This window comes from Salvelinus sp. IW2-2015, unplaced genomic scaffold (genome assembly GCF_002910315.2).
Source record: "Salvelinus sp. IW2-2015 unplaced genomic scaffold, ASM291031v2 Un_scaffold1136, whole genome shotgun sequence".
Taxonomy (NCBI): Eukaryota; Metazoa; Chordata; class Actinopteri; order Salmoniformes; family Salmonidae; genus Salvelinus; species Salvelinus sp. IW2-2015.
This window is the reverse complement of record NW_019942748.1, coordinates 147,406-159,781: the sequence shown is the minus strand read 5'-3', so window position 1 is coordinate 159,781 and position 12,376 is coordinate 147,406. Positions and strand designations below refer to the sequence as shown.

The 12,376-nt window shown below is 43.1% G+C and overlaps 1 protein-coding gene across 2 annotated transcripts; it reads right to left on the bottom strand.

Annotated features, from left to right (window-relative positions):
* Window positions 1-250: 250 nt before the first annotated feature.
* LOC112069863 (retinoblastoma-like protein 2) lies at window positions 251-10,530 on the bottom strand. 2 transcript variants are annotated; one of them, XM_070438755.1, is made up of 14 exons: window positions 10,445-10,530; window positions 4,892-5,018; window positions 4,460-4,572; window positions 4,275-4,378; window positions 3,824-3,961; window positions 3,330-3,500; window positions 2,830-3,127; window positions 2,508-2,665; window positions 2,218-2,394; window positions 1,965-2,036; window positions 1,783-1,861; window positions 1,455-1,645; window positions 1,036-1,200; window positions 251-842 (listed from the first exon to the last, which is right to left on the bottom strand). In XM_070438755.1, the coding sequence occupies exons 2-14, from the start codon at window positions 4,939-4,941 to the stop codon at window positions 588-590; spliced, it is 1,971 nt and encodes a 656-aa protein (XP_070294856.1). In that variant the 5' UTR covers window positions 4,942-5,018; window positions 10,445-10,530; the 3' UTR covers window positions 251-587. The 2 variants fall into 2 exon arrangements, with proteins under 2 accessions (XP_070294856.1, XP_070294857.1); XM_070438756.1 differs by having other exon boundaries at window positions 1,455-1,585.
* Window positions 10,531-12,376: the final 1,846 nt, after the last annotated feature.

Below are 12,376 nucleotides of genomic sequence, written 5' to 3'. Positions count from 1 at the left end.
TGGCTTTCGAAGACCTTAGATAGGCAGGGCAGGATGGATTAGGTCTGTAACAGTTTGGGTCCAGGGTGTCTCCCCTTTGAAGAGGGGGATGACCGCGGCAGTTTTCCAATTCTTGGGGATCTCAGATGATACGAAGGAGAGGTTGAACAGGCTGGTAATAGGGGGTGCGACAATGGCGGCGGACAGTTTCAGAAATAGGGGGTCCAGATTGTCAAGCCCGCTGATTTGTATGGGTCAGTTTTTCCAGCTCTTTCAGAACATCTGCTATCTGGATATGGGTAAAGGAGAAGCTGGGGAGGCTTGGGCGAGTAGCAGCGGGGGGGGCGGGGCTGTTGGCCAAGGTTGGAGTCGCCAGGAGGAAGGCATGGCCAGCCATTGAGAAATGTTTGTTGAAATTTTCGATTATCACGGACTTATCAGTGGTGACCGTGTTACCTAGCCTCAGTGCAGTGGGCAGCTGGGAGGAGGTGCTCTTGTTTTCCATGGACTTTACAGTATCCCAGAACTTTTTGGAGTTAGAGCCACAATGAGTGTAGACCTGCAAGAAGTATGAAGCATGACGGTAAGTCAAAGAAAGTGAGAAGTCATTAATGCGTCCCATTGTGTGCTGTTGCCTGGTGCTGTGCCTTGGCCCTGGTCTGGGCTTGTTGCTGGTTCTGGGCCCTCGTCAGTGCCTGGTCGAAGTCCCTGAGCTTTCTCTGCAAGTTTGACGGTCTATCCTGACAGGGTCTCTTCGCAAGCGGCCCACCCTCCTCCTCACCATCCTCCTGCAGCTGGGCTGCACAGCGCTTCCTGGTGCGTGACTGAAATGTCTTCATCATGTCGCTGATCTCTCTCAGACTCTGTGGGATACAACGATTAGCAACACACATGACTAGTTATGTACTGTGTATTCACGATGACTAGGCCTTTTGCTTTTCACAGTTACTGAAGTTAAAATATGTGTAATGTTAGTTAGGCTTCAGACAGGAAGTATAGAAGAGGGTCAGTTAGGGAACCGTTAGCAGGGTTAGAGAGGTATGTCCAACCTCTGACCTTTGAGAGGCTTCTGCTGAAGATGTAGAGGACCCCAGTGCGGGGGGAGGGGTGTGTGCTGGGCTTGTGGGGGGAGATGTAGAGGGAATGGTGGTTGGAGGGGCGGAGTCTGCGCAAGGATCCAATACGCTGGCAGGGGTATGGTGAAAGGGGAGGGGTTTCAACCTGTGCATGGAAAAATAATCCGAATGTGGTCAGAACCTCTGTTGGACAGTGATGATAGCACTGGGCCTAGGAACAATGCACTGCATCTGTTCAAGGACTTCTCTTACTTATATTACAGGATCAGATGACCTGTAAGTACCCATGATATTATACCACAGTTTGGACATATCTGAGACCACTGGTAAATTGTTTCCTACGTATCGTGTATGACGACTACTGACTCCATTAGGTAGTATATGAAAATGTCCCCTCACCCCGGCTATGGTCAGAGAGCTGGAGTTGTAGCGCAGGGCAAAGTCTTTCATCTGTTTGACATAGACGGTGTTGTAGAAATAGATGAGGTGTCTTCTCTCCCCCTGGTCCTGTCTACAGGGAGCTCTGGGTCCTGTAGGATGGGTGGGAGGGCTCTGGTATGTAAGCAAGCTACTGCTGGGGTCTACATCAACTGGGAAACTGAGCAGCATCACCATCAAAAATTATCCGTTTAAATACTTAATTATTTCATTAAATTATTTGTTAATTCATGCATATTATGATGCAAACATATCCATGTGAATGTATGTATTTTTCTATTTGTCTAACTGTTTTCTCTGTTGGATCCACCAGGAGAGTTTTGTGAGGTCTTGGTGTTTCTCCCTGAGATCAGAACACTTCTGAATACCTGACAGGAGGACAATACAGACTTKATCAACTACACAATAACAAACAAGKTGGATTTAACTCACTTACACACACAAAAGCAAGCAAAACATTTATCTCCTTACACAGTTSCTTGCTTGAGGCTGAGTCTTGTAGKYCTGCATGATGAGCTTGAAGGGCATGTCKACMTTGGTTACCTGCACYAGCAACACACAGCATAAACATGGAAATTAAGGTATTATAATACATTATTATCATCAATACACAGCTGAAGAAGTATAGAAGGCTGAATGCCTTGCTGTCGATCACCCAAGTCATAAAACCATCTGCATTAAGGAAGTATAGCAAAAYSTCTAGAMGAAAAGCAAATAGTGCTACCTTGGCCATGACATAGATGGCACACATGAGTATTTGGTCCAGGTGTCGGTCTAGCATGAGGTCAGTGCAGTGGACCAAGGAGTGTTCAACGCAGGTCCAGATCTTCAGCCGCAGCGCCTCACAGATGTCCAGTTTAACACAGATGTCCCTCAGACGCATGCTCACCAGGTGGTAGACCTGAGACAGAGGGYAGGWGWATGGCCTTTGTCTTGTGGATCTTGTAACTAAATATCTAGGCTCATAGCATTCAGGCCAGCTCAGGTATGTAGAAATCTGTGAGTAAAGCCTACCTTGCGGAGGAACAGTGAGATGGAGCCCTTACTCTGAGGTCTGTGTGTGACTGGGTTCTGGGGCTGCTGGGTAGAGGTGCTGGAGACTTGCTGTGGAGGAATGGGCTGACCCACAACACTGAGGGTAAATGTGATGGCTCCCCGGTCATTGGCAATGCCTGGGTGTGGAAGAGGTTTAATTGAACAAAGAGCACTGGTTGTTGTGATATGTAAACAAGGTATATAACATGTTTATTACAAGATGTATTACATTATGTCAGTATTCTATTAGAGTTGTCATTTCTATGGCCATATTGGGTTTCATCTGAGGGAAAGTCTTTACCTTGAACCGGTATGGTGACTGACTGGCCATTGTTGGTGGTGACAGTGGCTGATGCCATGGTGACTACAGTCTGTCCAGTAACAATGACAGAGGAGGACTGGGATGGGCTGACTGGTGTGGTAGGGCAAGCAGCCATCTTTGAGCCAGCAGGGGGTGAGCTGTAGCGTTCATGGTGGGTAATCGGAGGGTTCAGGTCATTTCCATGGATCCCATTCACAAGGCTTGAGGTCAAGTGTGAAGGGGTGGGAGGGATCTTGGCCATCTTGTCTGTGTCCTCTGGGTATTGGGGGAGCATCACCTGGAACACACAGAACCATCTGTTACCTCAAGTTTGGGATCATTTTGTTTCCTCTTTTTAATGGAACGACAGCCGCCATGCTGCCATATTAGACCAACTTGTTTCGAGTGRGCCAGCGGTGTTGCTCTATATATTTTGACAGGGTGCACTGTGTATTTTGCCCAGTTSACAAACAGGTGAATTTGAACCGTTGCCCACTGACCTGATGGTATGCAGGCAGCTGTCCCTGTCCCTTAGCAGCTCTGATCTGGTCCCAGAGTGGTGAGTCTCTCCTCCAGGCCAGACTCTCCAGGACCTGCTCCTCTATATGGGTCAGATGCCTGACCACACCCGGCAGCAAGCCCTCCTCAGCCCGCAGCACCAGCTCTATCACCTGGCACACACCACACACAGTAGAGGGTTAAACCTGTCTCTTATACACATCTAGATACGCAGCGTTCACAACAGTAGAGGGTTAAACAGCACCTAAACAGATCACTAAGATTACAGTAGACGTGTTTGAACCCAGGACGTCTGTATGCCCCAAGACTGTGTAAGCCCTCTGAGCCCAAGKCTAGGCATTAGCTTGAGGAGCTAACACAATGCTTCAGTTTTCAGGTAAGGTTACTTATCACGTYAAACCACCTCCTTTARACAAAACCTATGATGTTACAGTACAGTATGACATGTACTGCAGGTGTTTTGTGTAGATGTTACCTTGTAGAAGTCGTATGGCGCCAGGCTAAAGATGTCAATGACCAGGGGGAAGCTGCCTGGTGGCTGATGGGAGAAGTTGACCATCTCCAGACAACAGGCCACTAGAGAGCGCTGGAACAGATCATGCTCTAGAATGCCCTGCCAAGAAACAAGTCATCAAGGACAACCTCTATACTATACATGTCTGTACAACATTTTGTCTGATATTTATATTGTATTTATTTATTTTAATCCCAGGCCCCTGTCCCCGCAGGAGGCCTTTTGCCTTTTGGTAGGCCGTCATTGTAAATAAGAATTTGTTCTTAACTGCCTTGCTTAGGTTAAATAAAGGTTAAATAAAAAATACATAAATAAAATACAACAGTGCCCCCAGAGGGAATTGTAAAGTGAATGCTTAATTACACTAAACAGTGCAGTTCCATTCGTACACAGCAGAGGGCAGAGGACTCACTAAAAGGTCTTTGGCTCCCAGCCTCTTCCTCTCTTGATTGATGACAGCCTCTAGAACCCTGTAGTACAAAGCCTCTGTCTGGCTGGAGAACTTCACTCCTCTCTCTACAAACAACAGGAAGTTGCTGAAAAGTGCACATTAATGTCAATATATCAACACATGCATACACACAGACACACACACACCTCTGTCTAGGCTGCGGTTCTCTTCCCATGGTTCCTGGTAGTGCTGGATGAAGGTGTGGAGCATGTCTCTCAGTCTAGTGGAGATGACCTCACTAGGGTTTCTGGCACAGAACCTAAACAAAATACACCTTAAAGAACCATACAGCCACTTTTCCACCCCCATAGACTACTGATAGATATTGCCCACCCATAGGTATAGATCTAGGATAAGCTTATCTTCCCCCAAATCATAARCTTCTCCATAATGGGAAGAATGTGTAACATAGTAAAAKAACATGTATTTTCTTACTCTTCTACAAACTRAACACRGACCATAGATCACYGTGTACTCTATCATAGGCTACAGGCCCAAATACATTTCCCCTGCGGCACATTACAGTCTACTACAGTTACGTATGAGGCCCACARAGGCACATGCCCACCATAGCTGACCTGAATGTTCTAGCCAGACTGTCACTGGGTACATGTCTCTGGGTTGCCATGACGACCTCCAGCCGCTCACAGCACCTCCGCTGGTAGAGTGTAGCTCCGTGTCAGTCAGTGGAGTAGCAGTGGACACCTGTACATAATGCATACACCAGGCAGAGGTTTGAAAACCCTTTAGAGCGGTACATGAGACCGTATAAATAGGATCATCATTATACTTCCTTGCATGAGAAACATGTGAAACAACGGTTTAAATTTACAACACGAACCACACAGTAATGATACTAAGTCATCTCAGAGATTATTGGGCCCAAGTTAATGTGTGTGTGTGTGTGTGGGGAGGGGGCTGGCCTTCGGTTATGAGATGACAACGATGATGAACTGCCAAAATACAAATATTTCTCTGTTTGTCAAGCAGTTCTACAGTTCTGCTGTGGAAGGATTCAGAGAGAGAGAGTGAGAGAGAGAGCCCATATCCCATAATGGAATATACAAGGTCTGAAGTCATCTGCCTTTGGACTAAAGAGCAGGAACCCAGACTTCACCACTATTAAATAAATCAAAACAGGAACATTTTACATCTGGTTAGAAATAAATAAATAAAGAATCTCAACAGATAAAAATGTTGTCCTGTGTGCTACCTACACACTTAATTTTTTTTTGCTATAGAACCTTAAAGGGTTCTTCGGCTATCCCCATAGGAGAACCATTTGAGGAACCATTTTTGGTCCAGGTAGAACCTTTTTGGTTCAAGGTAGAAACATTTTGGATTTCATGTAGGACCCTTTCCAGAGAGGGTTCTACATAGAACCCAAAAGGGTTCTATGTGGAACCAAAAAGTGTTCTCCTACGGGGACAGCCGAAGAACCGTTTTGGAATGTACAGTACTGTATATCCCCCCACTAGAAATCCCCCATACTTTAATAAAGACAGCTTCTCCATCCTAAAGGGGGAGCTCAATCATTTCCAGACCAAGGGACATGTCCTAGTCTGTGGAGACCTAAACGCCAGAACTGGACAAAACCTGACACACTCAGAACACAGGGGATTAAAACCTACCTGGAGGTGGCAGCATTCCCTCCCCAATTTGCCCAACAACTATGACAAAACAACCAACAAAAACGGGTCACACAACTCCTGCAGCTCTGTCGCACGCTGGGTCTGTACATAGTTAATGGTGGGCTTCAAGGGGACTCCTATGGTAGGTACACCTACAGCTCATGTCTTGGCAGCAGTACTGTAAACTACTTTATCACAGACCTCAACCCAGAGTCTTTCAGAGCGTTCACAGTCAGCCCACTGACACCCCTATCAGACCACAGCAAAATCACAGCCTACTTGAACAGAACAAAACTCAATCATGAGGCATCAAAGCCAAGTAAACTGCATACTATTAACAAATGATATAGATAAAAGGAAAGTAGTGTGGAAACCTACCAGAAAACAATTAGCCAACAACAAAATCAATCCCTTTTAGACAATTTCCTGGACAAAACGTTTCAGTGCAAACTTAGCAGTAGAAAGCCTAAACACTAAACAAACAACAACATGAAGAGCTATCTATCCAAAATGAACATGCATGGATAAATGACTTCTCCAAACTTTTCTGGCACTATAACAAACAGCAAAAACAAATAGTTCGGAAAGTATTCAGACCCCTTGACTTTTTCCACATTTCGTTACGTTACAAACTTAATCTAAAATGTATTTGTTTAAAGTATTATCCTCAGCAATCTACACACAATACCTCATAAGGACAAGGCAAAAACAGGTTTTTAGAAATGTTGGCAAATTTATAAAATAAAATAAAAACAGAAATACCTTCTTTACATAAGTATTCAGACCCTTTGAAATGAGACTTCAAATTGAACTCAGGTGCATCCTGTTTCCATTGATCATCCTTGAGATGTTTCTATAACTTGATTGGAGTCCACCTGTGGGAAATTCAATTGATTGGACATGATTTGGAAAGGCACACACCTGTCTATATAAGGTCCCACAGTTGACAGTGCATGTCAGAGCAAAAACCAAGCCATGAGGTCGAAGGAATTGTCCATAGAGCTCCGAGACAGGATTGTGTCAAGGCACAGATCTGGGGAAGGGTACCAAAACATTTCTGCAGCATTGAAGGTCCCCAAGAACACAGTGGCCTCTATCATTCTTAAACGGAAGAAATTTGGAACCACCAAGACGCTCCCTAGGGCTGAGCCTAAGCACACAGCCAAGACAACGCAGAAGTGGCTTCGGGGCAAGTCTCTGAAGGTCCTTGAGTGGCCCAGCCAGTGCCCGTACCTGAACCCGATCGAACATCTCTGGAGAGACATGAAAACAGCTGTACAGCAACGCTCCCCATCTAACCTGACAGAGCTTGAGAGGATCTGCGGAGAAAAATAGAAGAACCTCCCAAATACAGGTGTGCCAGTACTGAGTAAAGTGTCTGAATACTTATGTAAATTTGATATTTAATTTGTTAAATTTTTTATAAATTAGCAAACATTTATAAAAAAAAAAACGTTTTTGCTTTGTCATTATGTGGTATTGTGTGTTGTGATTGATGGGGGGGGGGGGGGGGGGGGGGGGGGTGTAAAAAGTCAATGGGTCAGAATAGTTTCCGAAGGCACTGTACATGATCATTAAAAATCTCAGTGAGCTATTAAAGAGTACCAGAATCCACTGGATTCTCCAATTACACTGAATGAACTACAGGACAAAATACAAACCTCTCAACCTAAAAAGGCTTGTGGTGTTGATGGTATCCTAAATAAAATGATAAAATATACAGACCACAAATTCCAATTGTCTATACTTAATCTCTTTAACATCCTCTCAGCTCTGGCCTTTTCCCTAATATTTGGAACCAATGACTAATCACCCAAATCCACAGAAGTGGAGACAAATTTGACCCCAAGAACTACATTTCCTCAGTGAAAACAGTCCTGAGCAAATGTCAAATTGGCTTTTTACCAAATTACCGTACGACAGACTCCGTATTCACCCTGCACACCCATTTGCAAAACAACAAACAAAACAAAAGCAAAGTCTTCTCATGCTTGTTGATTGCTTTTGACTCAATTTGGCATGAGAGTCTGCTATACAAATTGATCTAAAGCGGTGTTGGGGGGAAAAACATAAAATCCATGTACACAAACAATGTGTACAAGTAAGTTGAAGTCAGAAGTTTACAAAACACTTAGGTTGGAGTCATTAAAACTTGTTTTTCAACCACTCGACAAATTTCTTGTTAACAAACTAGTTTTGGCAAGTCGGTTAAGGACATCTACTTTGTGCATGACACAAGTAATTTTTCCAACAATTGTTTTAGACAGACTATTTCACTTATAATTCACTGTATCACAATTCCAGTGGGTCAGAAGTTTACATACGCTAAGTTGACTGTGCCTTTAACAGCTTGGGAAATTCCAGAAAAGGATGTCATGGCTTTAGAAGCTTCTGATAGGCTAATTGCATTCATTTGAGTCAATTGGAGGTGTACCTGTGGATGTATTTCAAGGCCTACCTTCAAACTCAGGCCTCTTTGCTTGACATCATGGGAAAATCAAAAGAAATCAGCCAAGACAAATTAGCCAAAAATTGTAGACCTCCACAAGTCTGGTTTATTCTTGGGAGCAATTTTCAAATGCTGAAGGTACCACGTTCATCGTTCAAAAACAACAGTACGCAAGTATAAACACCATGGGACCACGCAGCTGTCATACCGCTCAGGAAGGAGATGCGTTCTGTCTCCTAGAGATGAACGTACTTTGGTGCGAAAAGTGCAAATCAATCCCAGAACAACAGCAAAGGATCTTGTGAAGATGCTGGAGGAAACAGGTCAAAAGTATCTATATCTACAGTAAACGAGTCCTATATCGACATAACCTAAAAGGCTGCACAGCAAGGAAGGAGCCACTGCTCCAAAACCGCCAATAAAAAGCCAGACTACGGTTTGCAACTGCACATGGGGACAAAGATCGTACTTTTTGGAGAAATGTCCTCTGGTCTGATGAACCAAAAAATATAACTTTTTGGCCATAATGACCATTGTTATGTTTGGAGAAAAAAGGGGGATGCTTTCAAGCTGAAGAACACCATCCAACCGTGTAGCACTGGGGTGGCAGCATCATGTTGTGGGGGTGCTTTGCTGCAGGAGGGACTGGTGTACTTCACAAAATAGATGGCTTCATGAGAAAGGAAAATTATGTGGCTATATTGAAGCAACATCTCAAGACATCAGTCAGGAAGTTGAAGCTTGGTTGCAAATGGGTCTTCAATGGACAATGACCCCAAGCATACTTCCAAAGTTGTGGCAAAATGGCTTAATGACAACAAAGTCAAGGTATTGGAGTGGCCATCACAAACCTCTGACCTCAATCCTATAGAAAAATTTGTGGGCAGAACTGAAAAAGTGTGTGCGAGCAAGGAGGCCTACAAACCTGACTCAGATACACCAGCTCTGTCAGGAGGAATGTGGAAGGCTACCCAAAACGTTTGACCAAAGTTAAACAATTTAAAGGCAATGCTACCAAATACTAATTGAGTGTATGTAAACTTCTGACCCACTGGGAATGTGATGAAAGAAATAAAAGCTGAAATAAATCATTCTCTCTACTATTATTCTGACATTCTTAAAATAAAGTGGTGATCCTACCTGACCTAAAACAGGGAATTCTTACTAGGATTAAATGTCAGGAATTGTGAAAAACTGAGTTTAAATATATTTGGCTAAGGTGTATGTAAACTTCCGACTACAACTGTATGCAGCTAAAATTGGCACACCAAAAAATTGCCCCACTCTCTTCAACATTTATACCAACAAATTGGCAAGGGCTCAGTCTGAAGCACCCGGCCTCACCCTACTAAACTCTGAAGTCAAATGTTTACTGTTTGCAGATGATCTGGTGCTTCTGTCGCCAACTGGGGGCGGCAGGTAGCCTAGTGGTTAGATCGTTGGACTAGTAACTGAAAGGTTGCAAGATCGAATCCCCGAGCTGACAAGGTAAAAATCTGTCATTCAGCCCCTGAACAAGGCAGTTTTAAATTAACCCACTGTTCCTAGGCGGTCATTGAAAATAATAATTTGTTCTTAACGGACTTGCCTAGTTAAATAAAGGTTAAAAAAATTCTAATAATGAAGCAGCACCTAGATCTTCTGCAGATTCTGTCAGACTTGGGCCCTGACAGTTAATCTCAGTAAAACAAAAATAATGGTGTTCCAAAAAAGGTCCAGTTTCCAGCCCCACAAATACAAATTCCACCTAGACACTGTTGCCCTAGATCACACAAAACAATATACCTACCTTGACCTACACATCAGCACCACAGAAGCCCTCTATGGTTGTGAGGTCTGGGGTCCTCTCACAAACGAATAATTCACAAACCCCAAATTGAGACTCCATGCAGAAATATGAAAAAATATGTACAATGTAAAACTGCAAATAATGCATTCAGAGCAGAATTAGGACAAATACCGCTAATTATCAAAATCCAGAAAAGAGCAATTAACTTCCACAACCACCTAAAAGGAAGCGATTCTCAAACCTTCCATAACAAAGCCCTCACCTACAGAGAGATGAACCTGGAGAAGAGTCCCCTCAGCCAGCTGGTACTGGGACTCTGTTCACAACAGGACAGCAACACAATTAGACCCAACCAAATCATGAGAAAACAAAAAGATAATTACTTGACACATTGGAAAAAATCTACAAAAAACTGAGCAAACAGTAGCAGAATACCTGACCGCTGTGACTGACCCAACATTAAGAAAAGCTTTGACTATGTACAGACTCAGTGAGCATGGCTTTGCTATCGAGAGGTCAACATCGGCAGACCTGGCTCTCAAGAAAAGACAGCCTATGTGCACACTGCCCACAAAATGAGGTGGAAACCAAGCTGCACTTCCTAACCTCCTGCAAAATGTATGACCATATTGGAGACACATACAGAGCATTCAGAAAGTATTCATACCCCTTGACTTATTCCACATGATGTGTTACAACCGGAAATGTTTGATGTGTTACAACCTGAATTCATGGATTAATTGATTTACACACAATACCCCATAATGAAAACATGTTTTTAGAAACGTTTGCTAATTTATTGAAAATGAAATACAGAAATCTCATTTACACAAGTATTCACACACCTGAGTCAATACATGTTAGAATCACCTTTGGCAGCGATTACGATCTACGAGCTGTGAGTCTTTCTGGGTAAATCTCTAAGAGTTTTCCACATGTGGATTGTACAATATTTGCACATTATTATAAAAAAGATATTCAAGCTCTGTCAAGTTGGTTGATCATGGCTAGACCGCCATCTTCAAGTCTTGCCATAGATTTTCTAAATTGTAACTAGGCCACATTTAATGTTGTCTTGGTAAGCAACTCCAGTGTATATTTGGCCTTGTGTCTTAGGTTATTTTCCTGCTGAGAGGTGATTTTGTCTCCCTTTGTATGGTGGAAAGCAGACTGAACCAGGTTTTCCTCTAGGATTTTGCCTGTGCTTAACTCTATTCCGTTTCTTTTTACTCTACAAAACTCCCTAGTCCTTGCCGATGACAAGCATACCCATAACATGACGCACCCACCACCATGCTTGAAAATATGAAGGTGGTACTCAGTGATGTGTTGTGCTGGATTTGCCCCAAACATAATACTTTGTATTCAGGACATAAAGTTAATTTCTTTGCCACGTTTTGCAGTTTTGCTTTAGTGCCTTGCTGCAAACAGGATGTATGTTTTGGAACATTTCTTTCTGGGTAGGCTTCCTTCTTTTGACTCTGTCCTTTAGCTTAGTATTATAGAGTAACTACAATGTTGTTGATCCATTCTCAGTTTTCTCCTATCACAGCCATTAAACTCTGTAATGGTTTTAATGTCACCATTGGCCTCATGGTTAAATCCCTGAGCGGTTTCTTTCCTCTTCTGTAACTGAGCTAGGAGAGACGCCTGTATCTTTGTAGCGACTGGGTGTATTGATACACCATCCAAAGTGTAATTAATAACCATGCTCAAAGGGATATTTAATTTCAGCTTTTTTTATTTGACCCATTTACCAATAGGTGCCCTTCTTTGCATTGGAAAACCTCCCTGTTCTTTGTGGTTCAATCGGTGTTTGAAATTCACTGCTTGACTGAGGGACCTTACAGATAATTGTACAATATGTGTCGGTTACAGAGATAAGGTAGTCATTCAAAGGTAGTCGTTCATGTTAAACACTATTATTGCACACAGAGTCTATGTAACTTATTATGTGACTTGTTAAGCACATTTTTACTCCTGAACTTATTTAGGCTTACCATAACAAAGAGGTTGAATACTTATTGACTCAAGACATTTCAGCTCTTAATTTTTAATTAATTTGTAAACATTTCTAATGTTTACACTGTCACACAGTACACCGCTGTCACACAGTACACCGCTGTCACACAGTACACCGCTGTCACACAGTACACCGCTGTCACACAGTACACCGCTGTCACACGTAAACACG